Source organism: Vulpes vulpes, chromosome 1, assembly GCF_048418805.1.
Source record: "Vulpes vulpes isolate BD-2025 chromosome 1, VulVul3, whole genome shotgun sequence".
Lineage (NCBI taxonomy): Eukaryota > Metazoa > Chordata > Mammalia > Carnivora > Canidae > Vulpes > Vulpes vulpes.
The window spans coordinates 133,132,590-133,159,122 of NC_132780.1; the positions used below are offsets into that span (position 1 = coordinate 133,132,590).

General features: G+C 45.2%; 1 protein-coding gene across 1 annotated transcript; it reads right to left on the reverse strand.

Annotated features, from left to right (window-relative positions):
* Nucleotides 1-4,340: 4,340 nt before the first annotated feature.
* Nucleotides 4,341-24,163, reverse strand: TCP11 (t-complex 11). Its single transcript, XM_072730630.1, has 10 exons — nt 24,141-24,163; nt 23,715-23,852; nt 20,746-20,842; nt 15,172-15,292; nt 8,277-8,497; nt 7,416-7,552; nt 6,916-7,133; nt 6,644-6,825; nt 5,692-5,855; nt 4,341-4,770 (listed from the first exon to the last, which is right to left on the reverse strand). Exons 2-10 carry the CDS (start codon nt 23,836-23,838, stop codon nt 4,538-4,540), a joined length of 1,497 nt encoding a protein of 498 aa, XP_072586731.1. The 5' UTR covers nt 23,839-23,852; nt 24,141-24,163; the 3' UTR covers nt 4,341-4,537.
* Between the last annotated feature and the right edge of the window lie 2,370 nt (nt 24,164-26,533).

Here is a 26,533-nt window from a genome sequence, read left to right on the forward strand (position 1 = left end):
TTTCTTGGTGAAAAACTGAATGTTTTCCTCTTAAAACTAGGAACAAGGAAGGGATTCCACTATTATCAGTCTTAAAATTCTGGGAGTTCTGTCAGTGCAATAAGGCAAGAAAAGGAAATAATAGGCATCAATATCAGAAAAGAAATAAATCTGTCCCTATCTGCAGATCACATGATTATCTATGTAGAAAATTCCAAAGAATCTACAAGAAAATTATGAGAATGAGTTAAGATCACAGAATATAAAATAAACATGCAGAAGTCCATTCTATTTGTAGAAATGAACATGTGGACACCACAATTAAAAATAAAACACCATTTGTAATCACACACACGAAAAAGAAAATCTTAGATGTAAATCTAACATGTTCCAGACTTAAATAATAAAAACTACACAGTCCTGGGGTTCCTGGCTGGCTCAGTCAGAAGAGCATGTGACTCTTGATCTCAGGATTGTAAGTTCTGGGTGTTGAGATTACTAAAAAAAAAATAAAACTTAAAAAAAAATCTACACAGTCCTGATGAAAGACTCAAAAAAGATCTAAATAACTTGAGAGATATACCATACTCATGGACTGGAACTTTCAACTTAGTAAAAATGTCAATTCTCCCCAAATTGATATACAGGTTTAATATAATATCTATCAAAATTCCAGCAAGGTTGTATTTTTTTGGTAGATATAGACAAGATTAGTCCATAGAAAGGCAAAGAAACTAGAATTGCTTTAAAAAAAAAAAAAAAACACTGAAAAAGAATAAAATGGGAAGAATCATTCTACTCAATTTCAAGACTTATTATATAGTTACAGTAATCAATACTGTGTTGCATGGAAGAGAGACAGGCACATAAATCAGTGGAATGGAATAGAAAACCCAGAAAGAGACCCAGACAAATACACCAACCTTATTTTTTTTTTTAATTTATTTACTTGTTTATTCAGAGAGAGAGAGAGGCAGAGACACAGGCAGACTCCATGCCCAACGTGGGACTCGATCCCGGGCCTCCAGGATCACACCCCGGGCTGCAGGCAGTGCTAAACCGCTGCACCACCGGGGCTGCCCACACCAACCTTATTAAATGCAAAAACAAGAGAGGAAAGGTAGCCTTTTCAATAAATGATACTGAAGCAATTGGACATCCATAGACAAGTGGGGGAAAACAAAGTAACTCAACCAAGTCTCATGCCTTACAGAAAATTAACTCTAAATGGATCATAAACTTAAATGTAAAACACAAAACTAAACAACTTTTAGCAAAAAAGGAGGAAATCTGAGCAGCACCGGTGGCGCAGCGGTTTAGCGCCACCTGCAGCCTGGGGTGTGATCCTGGAGACCCCAAATCGAGTCCTGCATCAGGCTTCCTGTATGGAGCCTGCTTCTCCCTCTGCCTGTGTCTCTGCCTCTGTGTGTGTGTGTGTGTGTGTGTGTGTGTGTGTGTGTGTATGAATAAATAAAAATAATAATAATAAGGAAATATTTAAGATCTAGGGCCAAGCACAGAGTTCCTAAGCTTGATGGCAAAAGCACAATCCATAAAAAGGAAACTTAATAAATTGGACTTCATCAAAATTAAAACTTTTGTGCATCAAAGGACACTATAAAGAAAGTAAAGAAAGTATCCACAGAACAGGAGAATATATTTGCAAATCATTTACCTACCAAGGGTCTACTATCCAGAAAATATAAAGAACTCCTACAACCCAACAACAAAAAAACCCAATTCAAAAATGGGCAGGGATGCCTGGGTGGCTCAGGGGTTTGAGAGTCTGCCTTCTGCCCAGGGCATGATCCCTGGAGTCCCAGGATCTAGTCCCACATCAGGCTCCCCACAGGAGGCCTGCTTCTCCCTCTGCCTGTATCTCTTCCTCTCTCTCCTGAATAAATAAAATCTTTAAAAAAAAGGGGGGGGGAACTAAAATAAACATCTTCCCCCAGAAGAGATACAAACACCCAAGAAAACATTAAAAGATGCCCAAGATCATTAACTATCAGGGAAATGCAAATCAAACCACAGTGAGATTTCACTTCACACCCACCAAAATTTCTGTAATTTAAAGAAAAAAATCAGTGTTAGTGGAAATGTGAAGACACTGGAACCCCTCACACACTGCTGGTGGGAATGTAAAAATGATGCAGCCACTGTGTAAAACAGGTTAGTAGTTTCTCAGTAAACCAAGAAATACCATACAACCCACCAATTCCATTTCTGGGTATAACATACTCAAAAGCACTGAAAATAAGTATTCAAACAAAAACTTATACCGTACACAAATATTGACAGGAGCACTATTCACAAAAAGCCAAAAGGTGAGGGTTGCCTAGGTGGTTCAGTTGGTTGAGTGTCAGACTCTTGGTTTCAGCTCAGGTCATGATCTCAGGGGCATGGGATCAAGCCCCATGTTGGGCTCTGCAGTCAACAGGGAGTCTGCTTGAGCTTCTCGCTCTCCCTCTGCCCCTTTCCTGCTGGTGTGCACATGTGCACCTGCATGTGCTCTCTCTCTCTCAAATAAACCTTTAAGAAAAAAAAATTCATTGAAACAAAAAGCAGAGTAGTGGGTGCCAGAGGCTCGGAGGAGGGAAGAATAAAAAGTGAGAGGTTAATGGGTATGTGATTTCCTTTTGAAATAATGAAAATGTTCTATGGTAAATTTTATGTGTATTTTCCCCACAATGTTAAAAATATATATCCGTCAAGCCAGGGGCAAGACGAAATGGAGCTAGCTTTCGTTATTTAGGAAAATAGCTTTCCTTATTCAGGATCCCTGTCTCCTCTGTGTGGAAGCACAAGAAAATCAACTCAAAATTTGTAAGAAATGGGTCATTCCAGATCTTAACGATGAAGCATAAAGCAAGGTTCCACTGTCTGCTCAGTGTCTGCAGCCACCGCCCAGCAGTCCTTCTCATAGATGTCCCTGCAGAGCACCTCTGCCTCTATGAAGAGGCTTCCAAACTGTGGATTTTTTAAAAAAAAGATTTTATTCATGAGAAACAGAGAGAGAGATGCAAAGACACAGGCAGAGGGAGAAGCAGGCTAGGCTCCCTGTGGGGAGCCCGATGTGGGACTCGATCCTGGGACCCCAGGATCATGCCTGAGCCAAACGCAGACACTCAACCACTGAGCCACCCAGACATCCCTAAGATCTGGGCTTTTAAGAAATTCAAACCCATCATTGCAGATCGGAGAACCCATCTGGGCAAGTTTTGCTGTTGATGAAACATGCCCTTTTCCTAGGCTTCCCCATCCTGAGGGGGTCTCTCCAGGCCCTCCAGCCTGTCACAGCCACTCTGGTGACCCGGCTGCATCCCCCTTCTGGGTTCTCCTTCTAGAAAGGAAGTCAGTTAAGAACAAACCCGGGGCTGATGGAACTCAGATGCCTCTTCTGCGTCCTTCCTGGATTCTGTGTCACACCTGGCTCCCTCCAATCTCAAAATGGTAAGAACATTGTTCCCTTCACATTACCTTGACAGCCCATAAGGGAATGTTCATTTCCCCTTGACTGATATTTAAAAGGGGCCAAGCCTAAGGGCAACATGTTCCTCACCTTGCCACCCTAGATGGGACTGGTTGGCTTGCAGTCAGCCGGAGGAGGGTAGGCTGCATCTCTCCAGTGCCAGGAGGCAAGGGCTGGCCCTCCCCAGAACCAACCAAGAGAGTCCCAGCCTGGAAGAAGGGAGGAGGACAGAGGCTGAAGCACCTTTAAGTGCCCACTTGGCCTGTCAGAGCGGGGTGTCTAAGCTTAGAGACGAGGGAACAGGAAACTGGCACAGTCATAGGATAGGACCAACTGCAGACATGATGGAAGTCAATCACAGAGCAAACCGTCCAAGCCCACCCCTTGACTGCTGGAGAGGAGTCCCAGGAACCCCAAGACCCGCCCTCTATGAATCGCTGGCTCACAGCCAACACCCATCCCTGTGCCCTTAGTCTGCGCCCCTGCTCTTGCTCCCCACAGATCCACCCACAGAAGCAGCAGCTGAGCCTCTTACTATTTCTTGATTTCTTACTGCATCATTGGAAACCTTCAGGGGAATCTGGTCCTAGAAATGAAGTTTCCAATAACTTTGTTCACATGCCCAATCCTGAGCTGAACTGGACAAAATCAATTTCTGGCTTTCAGAGAAGCCCTTATACTCACACTTTGGATACCTCTACAGGCTTCTCAGAGCCCTGAGATAAATGTTTTACCCTTAAGAACACTAGGGCCTGGGTGTCTCAGCTTCTCAGCTCCACATGCCAGAGGGAGTGCCCAGCCTGTGGAGGAAGACTGGGGGTCTTCTGGCTTCTTGGCTAGTCGGGGGCTCAGGGCCCAGGGCCCAGACACAGCCACAGCACAGGAGGAGTGGAGGTTTGCCTGGGGTTCAGAAGTTTATTAGTGAGTTTGGGCCAGCGGGTATTTACATGCTGCTTGCTACAGCCCTGGTGTGCCAGCTGCAGGAGAGAGGAGGGCTTCCTGCTCTGACGGTCACTGGTCAGCCACCCCGGAGAACGATGAGCTTCTCTCCTGGGATCCAGGGGCCAGGGCTGTGAGCTGGTGCATTCAGACGGACTCCACCTCTGTGTCCAGAGCCTGGGCTGGAGGGATTAGGGTTTTTAGGATCTCTGTGTAGTAGGGGCCAAATACTTTCTGATTGTGATGCGTTAGGCTGACAAACTTTTGGCCTAGTTCCGCCAGTTCTGCTTCGATGACAGTGAGGCCTCCAGGGAGGTCTAAGAGAGATCTCTGCACACCGAGGACCAAACAGCATTTGAGAAACAGGTGGATCCGCTGATCTATGAGCAGGATAAGACAGTGAGCAAACAACTTTCAGGAAACAACACTGCCTCAACACTCCACTCACTCAAGTTCTAAGTTAACCAAGATATTCACTAGCCTACCCACTCACCTGGAGATAAGGAAATTTGTGTTGCTCCAGAAGGGGGATGCTATCTAGCTCCCAAGGACAAAGCAAAGGTCACAGACTAGTGGGCTAGTAAATTCGTGACTAGTCAAAAGATGACTTAAGCCTCCACCAGTAGATCTTGAGTGAGTATCTAACATGAAGGATCTTAGACTGATGCTTTGGATGGCTGAGGTTAAGAGCAAGGTCAGGTTCATGCCGTCCATTCCAACAGGGATGAGTCCTTGCTGCAGGAACATGTCCTCTAGCTGATTCAGCATCAGTTTCTTGTTGCTGGTAGGTGAGGGCTATGTCATGTCTTGGACTAATCAGAAAATGACCCAGAAGGCCAGGGATGACTTAACCAGGTTGGTTGAACAGGATGTCATACCCAGAAGTCATGAATCCTGGGTGCAAACATTCCTTAGAACTAGAATCAGTCTTTAAACTGAAAGAAATAGGGCAGCCCTGGTGGCTCAGCGGTTTAGCGCTGCCTTCAGTCCAGGGCATGATCCTGGAGACCCCAGATCGAGTCCCACGTCGGGCTCCCTGCATGGAGCCTGCTTCTCCCTCTACCTGTGTCTCTGCCTCTCTCTTTCTCTCTCTCTCTGTGTCTCACTAATAAATAAATCTTTAAAAAAAATAAACTGAAAGAAATATATTTTCAACCCAGCATTTTGAAAAAACTAAAGCCTAAACAAGTGACTTGACTAGTAATCATGCTTTCTATCATTAAATGGTTCAGTAACTGACTTCCAGGGATGGGATCTACCTCTCCCCAAAACACTCTCACCACTGCCATGGTCACGCTCACCAATGACACTGCGGACACAATTTTCCTTCTTGGCAATGTTCTGGAGCTGTCCTATCAGAGATGCTGCGTTGTCACCGCTCAGAGCAGCAAGGCCCATGTTCTTGAGGCTTTGATGGATTTCCTGAGACACCTGTTCACTCACAGTCTGCAGAGCCTCCTCAGGCCTAGACCATGAAGGAGAGTAAGCTGGGACCCAGCAGATGGCAATGCCACAGACCCAGAGCCACAGAGCCGGGGAAGCTCCATGCCAAAAGCTGGGCCCATTTGAGGGAGACTCTCAGTCATCTCCCTGCCCTCACCCCAGTCCCTATAAGTGGGTAGGTTCACCATCCTCACTGCTATGCTCCAGATCCTGACTACTCTCTATATATGATACCATGTTCTACTTCTTAGAAAACAAGATAAATTATAAAATCAACTCTGGGTAAGAGTTTGGTATCCACTCAATTCTTTAGCCCTGTGGAATTTATTTATATATGTGTATATATACATTTTTAAGACTTTCTTGGACATTTTCCATGGTCATTGGTCCTACTGTCACCAATGACAGTGACCACTCTGGCCTTCCAATTCCTTTTTTCCTTTGGCGTGACACCCTCCACCCAGTGGATGTTCAATCAACATTGCTGACTGGCTTTCCACTTCCTGGATACACCTAAGACCAGGCCACCACCATCCACTCAAGGAGATAATGACTGCTTTGTGGCAAACAAGATCATGACTCATTTTGTACTAAACTGTCTTCCATGCTACCCTCTTTGGAAGAAAGCTTTATTTTCCTTTGTCACAAGTCTCAAGACTGTCACGGAAGGACCTCAACAATCTCTGTAGATGGTGCAAGTCTCTGTGACCTGCGGTGGAATGTAAGCAATCATTTAGTACCTACCTCTGTCTTCACACCACATACTGTCATCTCCTCTAAAAGAAAAAAAAAAAAATCCATGCATCTCACCTGGACTTAAACTCCTCCATCAGGTCTTTGGTTATATGTTTCAGCTTATCCACAAACTGAGGTGAGCCAAACAAAACACTGCCTGAGAAACTACTGGCCACTAGCAGAACTGAGGCCAGGATGGTCAACTGGTGCAACTGGGACTCCAGCTCCTGCAGCCGGGTCCTGTCCATCAGCAGCGTCTGGGGAAGCCAGGAAGAAGAGGCCGTCAGGAGGGGAGGGTCATGAGGAGTGCCGAGTACACTGTCAGGTGATGCCCTCCACAGGCCTACCTCAGGGAACTCTTCATTTTCCGGGTCCCAGAGAAGGAGGTTCAGGAAACCCTGCGATAGCACCATTGTAGGGCTAAGGGGCTCTGGGCTGCTGACTGCCTCGTTCGGGGAGGAGGAGGCCATACTGGTGGAGTCCAAAGTGTCGGGGCAAGTCGGGAGTGGCATGGTGAGGTCTGCTGCTGCTTGGGTCAGCCACTTGGTGGTGTGATCTAGGAGACCTAGGGTAGGAAGAGGGTGGGCAGGCATCTTCAGCATCCACGTTCCTAAAGCTTCAAGACTAACGTTCTTTTCAAGATCTGCTCCTGGTCAATAAATAAATGCTTTGGTTGGGGGGAAGGCGGAGTGGTTTGTTTTAGACAACTCTTCCGTCTCCCCCACCCCAACCCCACCTGAGGAAGAAACTTTCTGTTCCCAAGAGACAGAGTATTCTCTAACATCACAGAAGCCAGATCCAAACAAGATCACATCTTCTCACTTCTGCCCTCAAGTTATTTACATACTTGGCTGTTTATTGAGGAGTTCCTGGAACGTAGCCCGTTCGTGCTGGATGGAATGTTCCTGCAGGTGAGGCTGAAGGCTCTGGATAGTGTAGTTCACCATGTCCATTTTCATCAGCCCCAGAACCTGGAAGATCCCTCTGACATAAAAGAAAATAAAATATACCATGAAAGGAAATCCAGCAAGAGGGAAGTGTCATTAAATCACTGTATTCCAGAGTTAGAAGGGGCTTGAAAATTAGTCCCATCTCCTAAATTTACAAAAGATGGTGCTGTGGACCCAAGGCCCCAGAGTAAGTGATGGCAGAGCAAGGAACAGAGAAGTCTCTGGAACTTGAAGCCTCCAGGCTAGCTCTTTCCACAGGATCGTTCTATTGTCTTTTTTAAAAGGTAGCGTCAGAGAAAGGAAACACACCGGCATGCTAATTAATCTGTCTGGAAAGAGGGATTATAGGTGATGCTGTATCTGAAGCAATTTCTAGGCCAATCGCTTGTCCCCCCACCCTTCTTCTAATTTTCTGGGTCTTGGTTTCTACAGCTATTAAGTAGGGATAGCCTCCCATCCCTGTCCCCTCATGCTGTATAAACTGCAATGAGAAAATGTGGGGACAGGGTATTTGAATACCTTGGAAGGATCACATACTCTAACGTTTTATGATATGATGTAGGAGGCCCGACCAACCTAAGGCCATCTTTGGGACAAAAAAAGAAGCTAACAGGTCAGTGAAGAGCAAAGAGAACAATGCTCAGGTCTTCAGGAGGGAAGAGCCAGCCAAGACAGGGGTTGTAATTGAGTGTCTGGCCCTGCTTTTCCTGGCCCAGGGGCTGAGGCAGGTTTCCAAGGACAGCAGCCAAGTTTCACACCTCAGTAACTGAACAGGGTCCGTAATGTTCTCTAGATTCTGTACTGCTTCGTCTCGAACTGGTGCGCACAGCAAAGTCATCATGTTGAGAATGTACTTAGAGAGATGAGGGACATTCAGGGCTCCATGTTCTGCTTTCTGATTGAGGAGCTCTGTATCTAGTGCTTCTTCAATCTCACTTCTTAGGCGGCTCTGGCGTGGTAACAGCAGTGAAAGCAAGATCTGCCCAAGAAAGAAAGTCAGAGGGAGTTGCACTCTGTGTGGAGCCCCAAACCTTCTCTAAGGCACAACCCCTTTAGCCAAAGGCATCAGCCTGTCTCTTAGGAACCGAGAAGTAGGGTCACTAAATTTTCCCGAGAATATTATTTATCTTTGTTGAGAGGCCAATGATAGTTCAGGGCTTTAGGTCAGTACAACCACAGTGCAACATTTTCTAGGCAGAATGAGATGAAGAGATAACTAAAATCAAGGAATGTGGAAAAAAGAAATGCAAAGTACAACAAATATAAAATACACATATCACATGGTGATGAGGTGCTCTTAATTTTAAAAGGTGGGTTTGCTTTATTATTTATTTGTTTGAGAGAGCAAGTGCTTAGGGGAAGGGGGAGCAGAGAGAGAGAGAGAGAGTGAGAATCTCAAGCAGACTTTGCAGAGTGTGGGGCTTGATCTTATGACCTGAGATCATAACTTGAGCTGAAAGCAAGAGTCACATGCCTACCTGACTGAGCCACCCACATGCCCCAAAGCAGGCATTTTTTAAGATTATTTTACTTCAAATGGCAAGGATGAATAGGCCAAGGACTAGTAAAGAGGCATTGGAAATAGCCTTTTAACTCCAAAACATAAGCTCCCTGTGAAGAGAGACTCTCTTATTCATTTCTGTGCCTCAGTAACATCGTGCCGGGGGATGCAGTGGTGTGGTCCAGTTACCAGTTGTTTTTAATTGAATGGACTACTGTGTGGTCAGAGCAGGATTCCCAGCTGTTTCACTTCATCTTAAATACAAGTTTCTCCGCACTATTTAAAATGGTGAAGCTCACCGGTTAGCAGTCGAAGGCCCTCTGTGCCAACTCCACCCTTCTTCAGGGCCTACACAATGGTAACAGAGCCAAGCCCTTCATCTGTTTTTCCCTTGCTGGCTGGCATGAGGTTAAGTTTTGTTAATAGAGGGTGCTAAAGAGAAACTGCCCAAGGGAGAGGTCCTCCTGCCCGGCTCTGGTGAGCTCCTCTGTGGCACCACCTATGCTGCTGCAGCTTTGCTTCACTCAGAAGCAAAGTGTGGGTTCCTTCTCCTGATCGGACCCTGACTGATACAAAATCATATCATACCACGGGTGAGGCCTGACTCAAAGGCCATATATCCACTGGATCTGATGAGCATGAGTAGCACGAGTAGCAAGTACCTTAGATGCCTTAGGGAAACGTGCAAATTACAGGATGGCAGATAATCCCCACAAAATGTCAGCAGCCTCTCACCTCAGTGAAGGTGCCAGAGCTTCAGTGGTCTGCACCTTGTCAAGCTATCCCCCTCCAAGCTGAGTCAACTTGCTGTACCTCAGACCACCTACCATGAAAGAAGAGGCACAATACTTGCAGGCCTTTCTGGGTTTTTGAGGCAACATAGGCCACCTTTGAGTTTACTCCTGTGGCACTCATTTAGAGTCACTCAAAGGGTTTCCGGTTTCAAGTGGGAACCAGAGCAAAAGTAGGGTCTGCCATTTGGGCTTTATAATCCAGCAGGTTCAATGATACTTACAGTGTCTGCGGCAAGTAAGGTTGCTGTAATACAGCCTCTGGCAGGTTCCAAAGAGAGCATCACAACAAGACCTTTAGGATTTTAGAGCAAATCTATGGCTTTTTCTGCCAATCATGGTTTGCCTTTTGAGAAATAGTTTCTGGCTTGCTCCTGGGCTTCTGTAGAAGTAAACACCTCACATACGACATGGATGGCCACGTGGCCTGAGCTTTCCATGAGGAACTATGTGTTGTCCAGCCTACCTAACCATAAGATTAGGCCCGGCCCACAGCAATCTATCACCAGATGAAATGGCCCAAAGGTGACGAAGCATATACTGGAATAGGACAGATCTACAGAAAAGAAGAACAGAATAGGAAGCCCAGAAATAAAACCTGGAGATATGGTCAAATATTTTTAAACAATGCCAAGACCATTCAATGGAAAAAAGGACAGTTTCTTCAACAAATGGTGAATAAACTGGGTAGTTATCCATGCAAAAGAATGAAGTCGGGTGGGTCAGCTGCGTGTCTCATTCTTGGCTTCAACTCAGGTTGTGATCTCTGGGTCATGAGATCAAGCCTTGCATTGGGCTCTGTGCTAAGCATGGAGTCTGCTTAAGACTTTTCTCCTCTCCCTCCTTCTGCCCCTTCCCTACTCTCTAAAATAAGTAAATTAATATTTTTTTAAAAGTTGAAGTTGGGGGATCCGTGGGTGGTTCAGCAGTTTAGCACCCGCCTTTGGGCCAGGGCGAGATCCTGGAGACCCGGGATCGAGTCCTACATTGGGCTCCCTGCGTGGAGCCTGCTTCTCCCTCTCTGTGTCTCTGCCTCTCTCTGTGTCTTTCATGAATGAATGAATAAATAAAATCTTAAAAAAAAAAAGTTGAAGTTGGACCCTTATCTAACATCTTATTTTAAAAAAATAGCTCAAAATGGATCAAAGATCTAAACAGAGGAGCTAAAATTCTAAAACTCTTCAAAGAAAATAAAGGGATAAATCTTCATAATCTTGGATCTGGTAAGACAGGACACCAAAGGCAGAAGGAACGGGCTAGATCAAATGGGCTTCATCAGAAATAAAACTTTTGTGCACAAGAAAGTATCAAGAGAGTGAAAAGACTACCCACAGAATGGGAGACTATATTTGCAAATCACTTACCTAATAAGGGGCTACTCTCCTTGAATAGAATATATAAAGAACTCTTACAACTCAACAAAAGACAAACAACGTCATTTAAAAATGGACAAGGGGGTGGGGGGCGGATCCCTGGGTGGCTCAGTGGTTTAGCACTGCCTTTGGCTCAGGGCGTGATCCTGGAGACCTGGATCGAGTCCCACATTGGGCTCCCTGCGTGGAGCCTGCTTCTCCCTCTCTGTGTCTCTGCCTCTCTCTCTCTGTGTCTCTCATGAATAAATAAATAAAATCTTAAAAAAAAAAAAAAAGGTTGACAAAGGGCTTGAGTCAACCTTTCTCCAAAGATGGCAGACCTTGGGCAATAAGCACAGGGAAATATGCTCAACACCATTAACCACCCATCAGGGAAGTGCAGACCTAAACCACAGTGAGATTCCACTTCATAGCCACTAAGATGGCTATAATGATAAGAGAAAAAAAGCATTGGGGAAAACGTGGGAAAAACTGGAACCCTTATACCTTGCTGGCAGGAATGTAAAGCGGCGCAGCCACTGTAGTTTCTCAAATTCAGCAATGGCACCCCTTGGTATATACCCAAAAGAGCAGAAAACAGGCGTTCAAACAAAAACTTGCACACAAATATTCATAGCAGTATTACTCACAATAGCAAAAATGTGAAAACGACACAAACATCCATCAACAGATAAATGGGTAAACAAAACACAGAATATCTCCATACAATGGAATTTTACGGAGTCATAAAGAGGAATGAAATTCCGACCCATGCTGACAACAGGGATGAACCTTGAAAACATTATACTAAAGTGAAATCTGCCATATACGAAAGGACAAATATCATACAATTCCCCTCATAGGAGGTACCTAGGGTAGTCAAGCACACAGACACAAAAGTATAATGGAGGATACCAGACTCCGGAGGAAGAAGAGAATGAAGAGTTACTGTTAATGGGTACAGTTTCTGCTTGGGAAGGTAAGAACGTTCTGGAAATGATAGTATGATGGTCACAAAACATTGTGAATGTACTTAATGCCACTGAATTTTAACACTGAGAAATAATTAAAATGGTGGGGTGCCTGGCTAGCTCAATTGGTAGAGCCTAAAGCTCTTGATCTCAGGGTCATGAGTTCAATCCCCACGTTGGTCATGGAGCCTACTTTAAAAAGAAAATAATAATTAAAATGGTAAAAATTTTATGTATGTTTACAATTTAAAAAATCCTAAAAAACACAAATGACTAAGCCATTCCCCAGGAAGGATGAGCCAGCCACCTAGTGGCAGATGACTTCTGTGGAGGCAGCAGTCACCCTCACTGTAACAGATATATATTTTGGATATGGATTTGTCTTCTCTCTCTGCAATGCTTCTATCAGCACCAACATCTGTGTACTTACAGACTGACCCACCGTCCCGGCATGCCCCATACCATTGCCCCTGATCACAGAGCACTTTATAACACAGGAAATACAGCAATGGGTTCATACCCCTTGAATCAACAGGCCTTAACTGAAAAGCGGAATGGCTTATTGAAGACTCTATTACAGCATGAGTTGAGGGACAATATCTTGAAAAGAAGAGGTTCTGTCTTATAAGATGCAATATATTCTTTGAATCAAAGGCCATTCCATGGTACAGTTTCCCAAAGCCAGAAAACAGAGTCCTAGGAATCTAGGGGTGGAAAGAGGACTGGTTCCTTTTACTATTATACTTAATAACCTCTCTGCAGAATTTTTTGTTGCCCATCTTGCTGATTTGGGAGGAATGCTTGCACTGGTCCCAGTGAATTAGAAGATGAGACTGCATATGGTCATTCTGTTCTCCTTATACCACTGAACCAATATGGTGAAAAAGGGATTATTCTACAGGTGAGAGTAAATGATCCTGAGTATGGGGACACCTGGGTGGCTTGGCGGTTGGGTTTCTGCCTTTGGCTCAGGGCTCCCGGGATCAAGTCTCACATTGGGCTCCCTGCATGGAGCTCTGCTTCTCCCTCTGCCTGTGTCTCTGGTTCTCTCTCTGTGTCTCTCATGAATAAATCAATAAAATCTTTTTAAAAAACATGATCCTGAGTATGAAGGAGAAACCAGGTTGATGCTACACAATGAAGGCAAGATGATTCTCTTAGGTTCCTTTCAGTGCTTTCACATCCAGTAACAAAAGTTAATGGAAAACCACAGCAAACAAACAACAGCAAAACGCTTAAGGACTCAGACTCTTTGGCAGTGAAGGTTTGGGTCACTTCACCATATAAAGACATCCAACCCAGCTAAGGCTTGGGCTGAGGGCAAGGGAAATATGGAATAAAAAGTAGAAGGAAGCCATGGATATCCACCATAGACTTGTGACCAATTACAGAAATGACGACTACAAGTTTTCTCTTTGCCTGTCACAGGCACAGGTTTATCTGTACACATTAACCACTTTCTTCTCTCCTCCTCTTCCCACTATTATTTTACAGATTGGTTGTTGTAAGCTAACTGTACAATTTAGACTTTAAGTAACAGAATATTTGGTGGCACTCTGAATTTGATAACAAAAGACACAGCAACTGTTGGGACCGTGAGTCTCCTCATTTTCTGGAAAGAATGAAAATGAGGAAATGTCTGGAAAGACAACTGCATCTTAGCAGGCAGAAATAGAGATCTTTTCATAAACTGAAATGTGTGTGGACAGGTGCATACAGAAGCTGAGCAGCCAGCAGAGGGGAATGTGACAGTTATCAACTGTCTCTCAATTCCAAATTCATCATTCATTTCTCTGCTCTGAGAAAATGAAGTAAGTCCTTGCAATATTTTTTCTTTACCAGGTGGCACAATGGTTAAGTTTCATCTGTAGAGGGCACTAGTAGTTTTCTGGTCTGTATAACAAATTACTATAAACGGAGAGGTTAAAAGATAAATAAAATAAAAAATAAAATAAAATAAAATAAATAATAAAATAAAATAAAAAAATAAAATAAAATAAACGGAGAGGTTTACCACAGCACATACATTTATTTCACAATTTCTGTGGGGCAGGAGCCCAGGCAGTTTAACTTGGCCCTCTGTCCTGCATCCCGCAAGGTGTTGTCAAGGTGTTGGCTGGGGTACATTCTCACTGGGAAGCTTGACTGGGTAGGACTCTGCTACCAAGCTCATTCAAATGGCACAATTCGTTACAGCAGACTTGCTGGATGGATGCTGCTGTCAGATCCTACAGGCCGTACATTTCCCTGCCCCATGACCCTCTCCAGAGGCAGTTCACTATACACCCATCCACTTCTTCAAGGCCAGCAAGAGAGTTCCTCCAGTCAGCTAAGATGGAGTCTCACCTAGCAAAATGTATTTCTAGGAGCAGCATCTCAGCACCCTTGCATACTGGTTAGAAGCAAATTATAGATCTCATCCACACTCAAGGAGAGCGGACTATATACAAAGGTGTGGATCACTGGGGGGTCACCCTAGGGTGTGCCCACCACATACTACAAAGACATTGGAAGAGGCAAGAGCTTCTCTTCACGGTTCTGCAATACTCACTTGGCGTTCTGCAAAATGGGTGTGTGGCTTTGCCTGTGGCTAGCTCCTGCAGCCTGAGCACCTTCACCAGTGCTCAGCTCCTGCAGGCAAGTGGCTACTTGTCCAGTGCCAGGCTCCGCCTGCACAGGCAGCTGTCCCAGCACCAGATCCTGCAGCACAGGATGGGCAGAAGCGACACAGCCACGCCCTCCCAAACACTGCTGTGAGTGTTCTATTGCAGCCCTAAGGGTAGGGTGTATCTTCCTCCTCTCTGATATTTTAGCACACTTTAGAGTTTTCTTTGCTTTTTATTAGCTCAAAGCTCTTGTTTCTTTGATTCCATGTTATAATCATTTTTATGTTGAAACTACTGTGTGATTTCTGTCTACTGATGAGACTCTGACTGAGTCCTGGACTGTGTTCAGGTCAGATCTGTTAGCCACTGCCACCCAATACCTTGGGGATGTGTAGGAAATTTACATCTACAGATGGAAGATTGGTCACTCACCTCTTTAATTTCTTTCAGAAGTTCAAGAGCACAGCTGAAGTCTGGGGGAGTAGCTGACAATTGCTCTTTGAGATGGTTCCAAAAGGCATTGTGCATGGTCTCCTTGATCTTATCTTCCAAACTGTAAAGAGGGTTAAATGAGCAAATTACTTTCTCTAAAAACTGTTATAAGGTCATTCTCTCCCAAGACCCAAATAAACATATTTGATATGACAAAGACAATCACACTGACAGGAAAAGGCCAGGAACTATGTTTGGGCCGCAGCAAAGTTGAACAATCTGGGGTCAGACCTGGATGCCAAGCACATTAGTGAAAGCTCTCAAGAGGGCTTCTCATGATTCCAAGCAGCCCTCCCTCTGCAGCAGGAAGAACCCTCAAGAGAGGTCAGGCCAGCTTTAGTACCGACTTTGCAACTAGCCTAGATAATACATGACTTAGTTTCCATTTATGCATACATACAGCAAGAAACTAAAGGATCTTTTATTCTCTTATAGTCCTAAAATCGAGAAAAGGATTCTCCTTCCTTGCTAATACTGAAATATCCACAGGTACTTCCAAATCAGCAGGTCTAAAACTCAATTCAGTATCTTCCCCTTCCAAACCTCCTGTATTCCCAATCACAGTGGCACTACCAGGTAACCAGTGATGGAGGCCAGAAAGATGTTATCTCTTCTCCTTTAAAAAAAAAATAGTGATGCCTGGGTGGCTCAGGCAGTTGAGCATCTGCCTTAAGCTCAAGGAATGATCCCGGGTCCTGAGATCGAGTTCCGCATCGGGTTCCCTGCAGGGAGCTTGCTTCTCCCTCTGTGTCTCTGCTCTCTCTCTGTGTCTCTCATGAACAAATAAAATTTTTTAATAAAATAAAAAATAAATAGAAGCAAAAGGCAATTCAATTTAGAAAGGATAGTCTCTTCAACATGTGGTGCTAGAACAAGTGGATCTCCACAAACAAAAAAAATGTATCTTATAGCTTCCACTGATAGATCCCAGACCTAAATGTAAAATGTAGATGACAACACAGGAGAAAAGTAGGTGACCTTGGGTTTGGCAGTGACGTTTTAGATACAACACCAAGGGATGCCTGGGTGGCTCAGCGGTTGAGCGCTTGCCTTCAGCTCAGGGTGTGATCCCGGGCCAGGGGATGGAGTCCCACATCGGGCTCCTTGCCTGCTTCTCCCTCTGCCTATGTCTCTGCCTCTCTGTGTTTCTCATGAATAAATAGAATCTTAAAAAAATAAAATAAAACACCGAAAGCATGATGAACAAGAAAAAATTGGAAAACTGAAAATTAAAAACTTGTGCTCTGTGACAGACACTGTTAAGAGATGAAAAGACAAAGCACAAGCTTTGCAGAACACATACCTGATAAAGAAACAGTATCCTTGGGCAGCCCGGGTGGCTTAGCGGTTTAGCGCCGCCTTCGGCCCAGGGCCTGATCCTGGACACCTAGGATCGAGTCCCACATCGGGCTCCCTGCATGGAGCCTGATTCTCCCTCTGCCTGTGTCTCTGCCTCTCTCTCTCTGTCTTTCATGAGTAAATAAGTAAGATCTTTAAAAAAAAAAAAAAAAAAAAAAAGAACCAGTATCCAAAATACTAAGTCTTAAGACTCAGCAAGAAGAAAACAACTCAATTTTTAAAATGGGGAAAGCTCTGAACAGACACTTCACCAAAGTCATCCATACAGATGGCAAATAAGCATATGAAAGATGTTCAACATCTTGTCATCAGGGAACTGCAAGTTAAAATAACAATGACATACCCATATAAGCCTATGAGACTGCCCCAATCATAATACTGACACCACCAAAATGCTGGTGAGGATATGGAGCAACTCTAGGAACTCTAACTCATTGCTGGGGGAAATGCAAAATGGTACAGCCACTCTGGAAGACAGTTTGGCAGTTTCGTTTCTTTTCTTTTTTTAAAAGATTTATTCGTTCATTCATTCATTCATTCATTCATGAGAGACACAGACAGGCAGAGACACAGGCAGAGGAAGAAGCAGGCTCCATGCAGGGAGCCCAATGCAGGACTCAATCCTAGATCCCGGGATCACGACCTGAGCCTAAGGCAGGTGCCCAACCGCTGCGCCACCCAGGCATCCCAGTTTGGCAGTTTCTTAGAAAATTAAACATACTCTTGTCATATGGTCTAGCAATTGTCCTTTGTTTGAGCAAATGAGGTGAAAACTTATGTCCACACAAAAACTTGCACAGGGAGGTTTAGACCAGTTTTATTCATAATTGCCAAAACTTGGAAGCCACCAAGATGTCATCCTGTAGGTGAGTGGTAAATAAACTGTGGTATATCTGGATAATGGGATATTATTCAGCATTAAAAAGAAATGAACCATCAAGCCCCAAAAAGACACAAAAGAATCTTAAATGCATACTGCTAAATGAAAGAAGCCAACCTGAAAAGGCTACATACTGTAAGATTCTAATTATAGGACAATCTGGGAGTCAATGGAAACAGCAAAAAGATCAGTGGTTGCTGAGGAATCATGGGGCAGGAAGAAAAGGGTGTACAGGAGATTTTTAGGACAGTGAAATCACTGTTTTGGATACAAAAATGATGAATACATAACATTATACATTTGTAAAAAAAACCACAAAATATACAAAAAACGAACTCTAATGTACACTATGGACTTGAGTTAATAATAATGTATTAATACTAGGATCACCAACTATGATAAATGACTTACTGCAAGACGTAAACAATGAGGGAATCTGTGTGCTGCAGAGGGAGGGGTGTGTGGGAACTCTGTACTTTCTGATTTTTCTGTAAAACAAAACTACTGTTAAAAATGTGTCTGGTGGGTGGGGGATTGGGGTAATTGGGTGACAAGCACTTGAGGAAATGAGCATTGGGTATTATATGCTCAACTGATGAATCACTGAACTCTACCTCTGAAACTAATAATACACTATATGTTAACTAAATTGAAAATATGTTAATAGAAAATTTAAAAACTAAACATTTAATGTGTATTAATTTAAAAAAAGAAATGACAAGAATTTTCCTCTCAAAGTTTATTTAAATGTTTCTTGTCTACAGGTGAGAGTCGTAAGAAGAAAAAGAACCATTTGAAAAGTACAAGTCTGTACCTATTCATTGCCAAGTAGCTACTGGTTTTCTCGAATTAAACATCCCCCTTAAAAAAAGACATCCCCCTTAAAAAAAAAGTAACACATGCTCCTTGTGAAAGAAACAAAAAACAAGCAATATGAGGATGAATAAAACAAAAAGTCAAAGTTCCTCTCCCAACACACCACTTTCACTCATCAGAGGTAACCAACTATAATCTGCCCAATGATCTAAAGTGTACTAGACTTGTTCTCAACTCTTCTCTTCATCCTGTCTATCCAATCCATCTCCAAGTTTCATAAATCGTGCTTCTTAAATGCCTCCGGAATCCATCCCTTCCTTCATGATCTCTTACCTGGACTACTGCCATAGTCCATTCACTGGTCCCCCTGCTTTCAGTCTTGTCCCTTTTCAATCGGTTCTCCACCAATTCATTCTAAAACCAAGGACTTCTAAAGTGTGATTCTCATCAGGATGCCACGCTCATTTAAAGTCCTCGCCATAGCAAAAACCACTTACAGGACCCTTCTGGATACTGCTCTGCCTCCCACTCTGGTTTATCTCCTCCTATCTCACATTTCATGCTCAGCCACACCAAGGTACCTGTAAAAAACATACCATATTCTTGCCTCTGACACAGTTTCCTCTACCAGGAGCATTCTTTCTCATGTTGACCATTTGGACAGCATCTATTCCTCCTCTAAAATCAACTCAAGTCTTCATAAGCAACTCAGGTCTTCCTCTCTAGGCAGATCTTCTCTGACCCTCCTTAAGCAATTGAGCACTCTCATGAGACTCTATAGACACAACTATGAGTGAACTGATCGTCTTTTTTCTGTTATTCAACTGTCCCCCTACAAAAGCTTCCTGACAGCGGTGACAGTCCCTTATCTATCTATAGCTATATCTCTATCCATCCCCAGCACCCAGCATTTTGCCCACCACATAAGTGCTCAATATATGCCTGATGAGTGAATGCTCAAATGTGGGATTTCCCTTTGTAGTGTGCACTGTCCTTTGCACAAAGGAGAGCCAATTGCCAAAAAAAAAAAAAAAGAGTCAAACTCTATTTCAACCTCTTTCCTGATTTAAATTCTGTATTACCTTATGTGCAAACACAGCTCTGACTAGTACTATTTACTCTGTTCATTCCTCCCTCTCTCATCACCTCTACCTGCCCCCCCAACTCCCTCACTAGCACCCCTTTAGCAGACCTTCACTCCCGGTTTTAGTTTTGCTCTTCTCTCCTGCCGTCAACAACATACCTAAGCAGTGACAGAGACGTTAGGGGATGTGGGTTTAGGTGAAAACCTGGTCCCACAGAAGCTGTGCTTGGTATGGACACCTGCTGGCAGCAGGCAAGGACATGGAGAGGAGGGGAATGAAATGTGGTAGAGAACAGCACTTTAGTAACTGCTGCCAGATAACAAAGGCATTCAAGGAATCCGAATGATCACGAGCTGCCCTCATGTAGCTACGGGTGGGAAATTAGAACTGTTTTTAAAACCTGACACTGAATTTACCCATTCAACCACCAATAAACCAGCACAGCCATTGAATTCATACTTCCTAAATGGTTCTTATTTGTGACAGCTTCATATAACTAAGAACCAAAGCAAAGCTTGATGGAGGTGGGAGAGCATTATTTATCAACAGAGTCCTGATCCTGATTCATAAATTAAACTGACTTATGAAGTCGGAAAGAAAAGAAATGAAAACACTGCTATTCGAACATTCACATTTTATCTGTGCCTGCTTCATCTATGGTCACTTAAAAGAGTAACTGGAAGGAACTATGAGGCAGGCAGCCAACAGGATAATCCCAAAGATCTAGGATTCCTGGTATTCACGCTGGTGTATAGTCTCATCTCTGGGAGTTGTGGGCTGGGTTTAGCATCTACCTTCTGGCAAACAGAATGTAGCCAAGGTGATGGGATGTCACTTCTGAGATGAGGCAACAAAAATACTGTGGGTTCTGTCTTGGGCACCATCTCCTCACACCCTTATTCTCTCACTCACTCTGAGTGTGGCAAGGAGCTGAGGAGGCCCATATCTTTGACCCACAGAAACCATGAGATAATGAACACCGTTTCAGCCACTAAGTTTTGGGATAACTTGATGGCCACAATAGCTAGCTACTCAGGCTACTTCCTCCACATCTATCAGAGAAGATCTGAAATCCATCAGACTGATGTTTTATTATTAATGGGGGCTGCAAAGTGAACATTCCAATAATAATTACTTTGGCTTATTCGCTCATTAAATAACATTTGCTTCTTGACCCTCTAATACTAAAAAATATTACTTTTTAAGTTGTTGAGATCTTTTAAGTTTTATAGTCAAACATCATATCCCCCCACCCTCCCCAGTTTTCTTGACTGACTATTATTAAATAAAAATGCTTCGAGTCTGGTCAAAAGCCATTATTGCTAAATAGTTATGCCGGGATGAATAAAATGGGAAAATCAGAAGAGCCGGTACCTGCTTGGAGGTGAAACCTTTTCTTCCATGTGCAAACCACGATTCTTTCCAACCTTGTTGCTCAGCTTAGAAACATCGTCAACCGTGTCTATCAGACCTGGGACAGAAAGAACTTTGGGTGAACACCTGAAACTAATGTTAACATCAATTTTACCTCCGTAAAAAAAAGAAAAAGAACTTACAGTGGACACAAGTCATTCTGAATTTCTATTTTATTCAGAGATTCCCTCTGAGTAGGCCCCAAATTTAGATTCATCAAACTGATCTTATACAAACTCATTCAACTGTTCTAGTCATTTATATTTTCTGAACTTTGGGCCTAGAGTACTCCAGCACATAGTAGCCAGCAGTCCTTGGCCTGGATGCATAGTAGTGCTGTGTGGTGGTAAGGGAAGACAGAGCATCTCTTTTACAAATAACAAAAACTAATTACAAGCTTTTCTCTTGAAAAGTAAAATAATAATTAAGGCATCAAAGAAATAATAATTTGTGAGTTGCAAAAATAAGCATTTCTCTAGGGTTATTCTGATTCTACTTTCCTCGTCCCGCCTCTGATGAAAGCTAAATTCTCCATACAGATGGGACTGAACAGCACCAGTGTCACTTGGTCTCAGAAAACAGTTCCAGGTGTTGGAATTTCACAGGCTACTAATATTTCCAAAAAGATTCTGAGCAACCGACAACTTGCCAACTTTGGACAGTGAGACAAGCACATAAGCAAATAAAAAATCCACTCTATACCATCATTTCATAAAAGAAGAACTTAACTGCCTAAAAAAACAAACCCCCCCCCCACACACACACACACAAACAGAAAGGGACTGTTGTCAGAATAAAGAGTAGTCCTTTACATTGAATCAATTTAGCTTTAGGAAAAACTCATTACAGCATCTTTATTTCCTTTCACTAAATATTGCTAAGAATTTTGTCACAAACCAGCACTAGCATTTGGGAACCACTGCCCTAAGTTCTTAGTAAAGACCCAGCTGAGGGCATTCTCATGTAATAGGCAGAACATAGTTATAAGGACCACGTGGTATGTGGAACAAAGCTGCACAGAGTAAATTGTATTTTCTCATTCTCTTTCAGTAGCGCTTCATAATTTGTCCACAGAAGAGTATCTGGTTCTGAGATGTGGAAAGGATATGGATGAAGTAAGATGCACCATGGAGTTGATCATTGTTGAAGCTGGGTAATGAGTAAACATGGTTCCTCACGCTAGTCTACTTTTGTAAATGTTTAAATTGTCCATAAGTAAGAAGATTTAAAAAAGGAAAAAGAGTTATTGTTAAAAAGAGGTTACATGAGAATGCCTTTATTCTAAGGAGATACACGATCACATTTTTGAAGCCATGACTCCAACTTTCAGAAGAGAGGAAAATTATGGGATGCCTGGGTGGCTCAGTGGTTGAGTGTCTGCCTTTGGCTCAGGGCATGATCCCGGAGTCCAGGAATCAAGTCCCACATCGGGCTTCCTGTGTGGAACCTGCTTCTGTCTCTGACTCTCTCTCTCTGTGTATCTCTCATGAATAAATAAAATCTTTAAAAAAAAAAAAAAGAAAGGAAATTCATACATATATGTAGAGAGAGAGTGCAATGTCACAGAATGTTAACAATGTGGGCATTCACTGATTAGTTTACTTTTCAACAAAGTTGAATATTTTGAAATTAAAATAAAAATGTATGGGTAAAAAGTGATTGAAAATTTACCAAAAAGCCACTAAGCCCTTGCTTAGGTAAATATAAAGATGAACTGAACCTCAAGTGGACAGTTGAAGTTCCCTTTGTTTTTGAAGCCTCTTGGAAGCCTTTGGTTTCAGCTAAAATGGCAAAACACAGTCAAATATGTAAACAGACAATCCATTACTTCACTAATCAGAAATAAAAGAAAATCTTCCAAGGGAAACTGAGATATAGCAGCTTATTGAAGGACTGAAGGAAAAATTATCCACAGAAACAGTTTCCAACTATAAGTCAAAGTCCAGAGCCTCCTGTGACAAGATGGTTTGGCCGCTCACGAGAACGGCACTATTCAACTCTATAAAAATTCAGGGAAGGGGAGGGACCAAAGAGAAATGAGAGGTAAAATACAACTAAAGTAGATTTCTAAAATCCATATCCCAAGGACAAAGAAATTTTCAACACGATATAGTAACTGAACCAAGTCAACCTCATCTACAAAATTTCAAATTCCTTTTTATTTAAAGGGGGAATTTCGTTACTCATTTTAGGGCTGTTTTGCCTATGGATTCATTTAAACAGCCGCTTAAGAACTTAAGTTGTTTACACCATATTTCCCCAAAAATTGGCTTTCACCCCTACAATAGGTTCATTCACATCTAAATAAATCCCCAGGCACCCAATGTGCCACTTTGGGGCCAGTTTGTTAGCCAGCAGCGACCCCACGTGGCTACAAGAGAAACAGGTGTCCTTCAACCTCCTAGCAGCGGGACCTCCAACTAATTTCTCCCCTTTCAATCCTCAAGAGTTCAAGTCTGCATGTGGAGAGGTCTTCAGACTGAGGCCTGTTTACGTTCTCTAGAGACACCGCTGTAAGAGGAATGCAGGAGGAGTGCCGGGGAGGTCAGGCCTACGGAAGCATGGAAGAGACCTGGGACCCAGTAGGGACACTGAAATACTAGAGCCCGGAGCAGTCGTATGCGAGTCCATGGAGCGCCCAGTGATTCCCATCAGGGACCACCGGGGGTCTCTAAAAACCCTCAAGTTCCACCTGCAAACTCAAACGACAAGGATGGCTGCGAACGCACTCGGCCCCAGACCTTGTCCGATTCAAGTAAGCCCGCCTGGGTCACTTCTTCCCCCGGGCCAACGGGGAGGCCGGGGCCCGGGAGCAGACACTGGGCGGGGACAGCGGAGGCGGGCCCAGGCCGAGGCCGAGGCCGAGGCGGACCCAGGGCCCCGAGGCCCCTCCCGTCCGCCCGGCCCCACACCTGGCGCCCTGGACCTACAGGCGGGGGCGTCCTCCACGCCGCTCGGGTCTTCCCGGGTCGCGGCGGAGGTCTCGGGCTTGCAGGACCTGCACTCTGCGTCGCCTGGGTCCGTCAGGGGCATTTTCTCCTCGACGTCCGGCATGTTGCGGATGGAATCTGGATTGGGGAGAAATGACGCGCCGTGGGCGTCGGGGAAGGGGGCTCTCCAGCTGCCGCCGGGGTGCGGAGCCCCGCCCGGGCGCCCGGCCTGGCCACACGGCAGGAGCAGGCGGGCGGCTCCGGGGCCGCTCGGGGGTCAGCGGGCCAGGGGAGCCGGGCGGGGCGGCGCGGGGCGGCGCGGGGCGGCGCGGGGGGCGGCCCTCCTGGCCCGGGACGCCCGCCTCGAGCCCGCTGCGGCTCCGGCGGCAGGGGGAGCCCTCGGCGCTCCGGCTCCGCGCCGCTCACCTCCTCCCGGGCCGCCGGCCGCCAGCTCTGGGTAGGCGTGGCGGCTGCGCGGCCTCGAGGCCCGGACCGTACCACCCGCGGCGCGGCGGCGGGGGGCGGGCGGCCGGGAGGGGCCGCGCGGCGACGCGGAGGCCCCGGGCCGACCCCACGCGCACCCCCGCCGCCGCGCCGGGCCGCCGGGTGGCACAGTCGGGCTTGGAGAACAAAGCGCCGCCCGTCTCCCGGGCAACCGGCGGGGTCACGTGGCCGCCCCGCGGTCCGCCGCGCGCTCCGGGGCCTGGGACCCAGGCGGCCGGGCTCGTGCTGCGTCGTCGCGAAGCCCCTGAGGCCCGGGGCGCCGTGGGCTCCGCGGCCGGGCCCTGCCTGGTGTCTCGGGGCCCCCGCGAGAAAGATCACCTGCAACCACTCAGGGAGGGAAGAGGCCGCGGCTCAGCTAACCCGAGAAACCAGCGCACCCGGGAGGGGGGTTTCTTTCCAGCAAGGCCCGCGGAAACCCAGCCCCGGGCCGGTCCCGGTTGGTGGCGGCGGGGCGGCAGCGTGGGCCCTTCCACTGGATTCCTGGGCTGGGCTCACCTGGACCTGCAGGCTGGCCCCCCGGACTCCGGGCTGCGTCCCGGGCCTGTCTCGGTTCCGAGTCGGTCTCTTGCCCCTGGAGTGACGTGAGGACCACTGTCCCCTCCAACGATCACTGTGCTTTGGGGGGTGGGGACGAAAAGAAGTGTCCACTGTACTCTCCTATCCCTTTTTATTAACGGACTTGATTTCTTACAACAAAAGCTTGCTTTAAAAAAATAAAATACGGCAGCCCCGGTGCCGTAGCGGTTTAGCCCCGCCTTCAGCCTGGGCCATGAACCTGGAGACCAAATCGAGTCCCACGTCGGGCTCCCTGCATGGAGCCTGCTTCTCCCTCTGCCTGTGTCTCTGTCTCTCTGTGTGTATGTGTCTCTAATAAAAAAATAAAATCTTTTAAAAAAAATGAATAAAATAGAGCGACTGAGTGGCTCAGTGATTAAACATTCTGCCTTCAGCCCAGGGCGTGATCCCAGAGTCCCAGGATCCAGTCCCACGTCGGGCTCCCTGCATGGAGCCTGCTTCTCCCTCTGCCTGTGTCTCTGCCTCTCTGTGTGTCTCTCACGAATAAGTAAACTAAAACATAGGATGAAAGCATTGCCTGTATCAAGTTCTTATTATAACCTTTGCTTTGTTAGTGTGCAATGTGAATTTTTCTTGCACAACATACGCATTTTGAGGGAGAGTATCATGAAGAGGCCCAAGAACACTTTTTTTTCCTTCCTGCCTGCCTGCCTGCCTTCCTTCCTCTCTATGCCTAACATGAGGTCTGAACTCATAACCCCAGAGATCAAGAGTTGCATGCTCTACTAACTGAACCAGCCGGGGGGTCCCTGAACACATTTCTGCATAAGAAAGTCCACTCTAGGATCCCTGGGTGGCTCAGCAGTTTAGCGCCTGCCTTCAGCTCAGGTTGTGGTTCTGGAGTCCTGGGATCGAGTCCTGCTTCTGGCTCCCTGCATGGAGCCTGCTTCTCCCTCTGCTTGTGTCTTGCCTCTCTCCGTGTCTCTTATGAATAAATAAATAAAATATTTTTTTTAAAAAAGTCCACTCTGAGGTCAAAGAAGATATGAGGGGAACGGCCTAGTAAATTACCATTCATCTGAAGGGTTCTTAATCCTGTACAGGTTAAACCTGCCCCTTACCCCCTCCTCAACCTTTCCTGGTATTTCCCACAGAGATGTTAACTGTGAAGCAAGCAGGCAGGTCTTCACCGCAAACTCAGAAGGGAGGGGAATTGTCTGAGTTCACCAAAGAATTCAATGAAAATATGATTCTTCATTATTACATAGGAGTTATTTTGGCTGGGTCTCCTCAAAAACAAAACAAAACAAAACAAAAAACAGATCTCTGTTTGGGCGTTTTATTCTGGGAGAAAGTTTCCAGAATGACACCAGTTCATTTGCCCACAAAAATGGCATTGCCATAAAGCTTTTCTTGCTGATGTCTGAAATTACCTCCAGCAGTTCATTGATATACATTACACAGCCTCCTTAAGTGCCCTCTTAATACCCGAATGCTCTGGAAGGGGCAGTGGGAAGAAATAGCAGTGTGGGAGCATGTGGGGGTGGGTGGGGGTAGGGACTGAAGCCAGAAAGGGAGTAAAGGATGGGGGTAGGAGAGAAAGCCAGAGCTAGAGTTTTCCCAGGGTCAACCTGGGGACAGCAGTTCATGGTCTTTATCACTAATAGTTATCAGAACCAACTAGGCAAAGTTAAAAGTTGAGGGGAATAGAAAGATGATGTGAGAGATATGCCCTCCTTCTCTTTGGGGTCTTAGTTAATAATAACTGATTTTTGTTTAATGATTTACAAAATACTCTT

Bases quoted from the DNA above. Each gene is read 5' to 3' on its own strand.
- TCP11 (XM_072730630.1), bottom strand. From the start codon at position 23,838: ATGCCGGACGTCGAGGAGAAAATGCCCCTGACGGACCCAGGCGACGCA. The intron at 7,553-8,276 runs GTGTGAAACTTG...CTTTTATGTCAG, and splicing joins GACCCTGTTCAGTTACTGAG to AGGGATCTTCCAGGTTCTGG. The intron at 4,771-5,691 runs GTGAGCGTGACC...TCCTGCTCATAG, and splicing joins TTGTGTCCGCAGTGTCATTG to ATCAGCGGATCCACCTGTTT.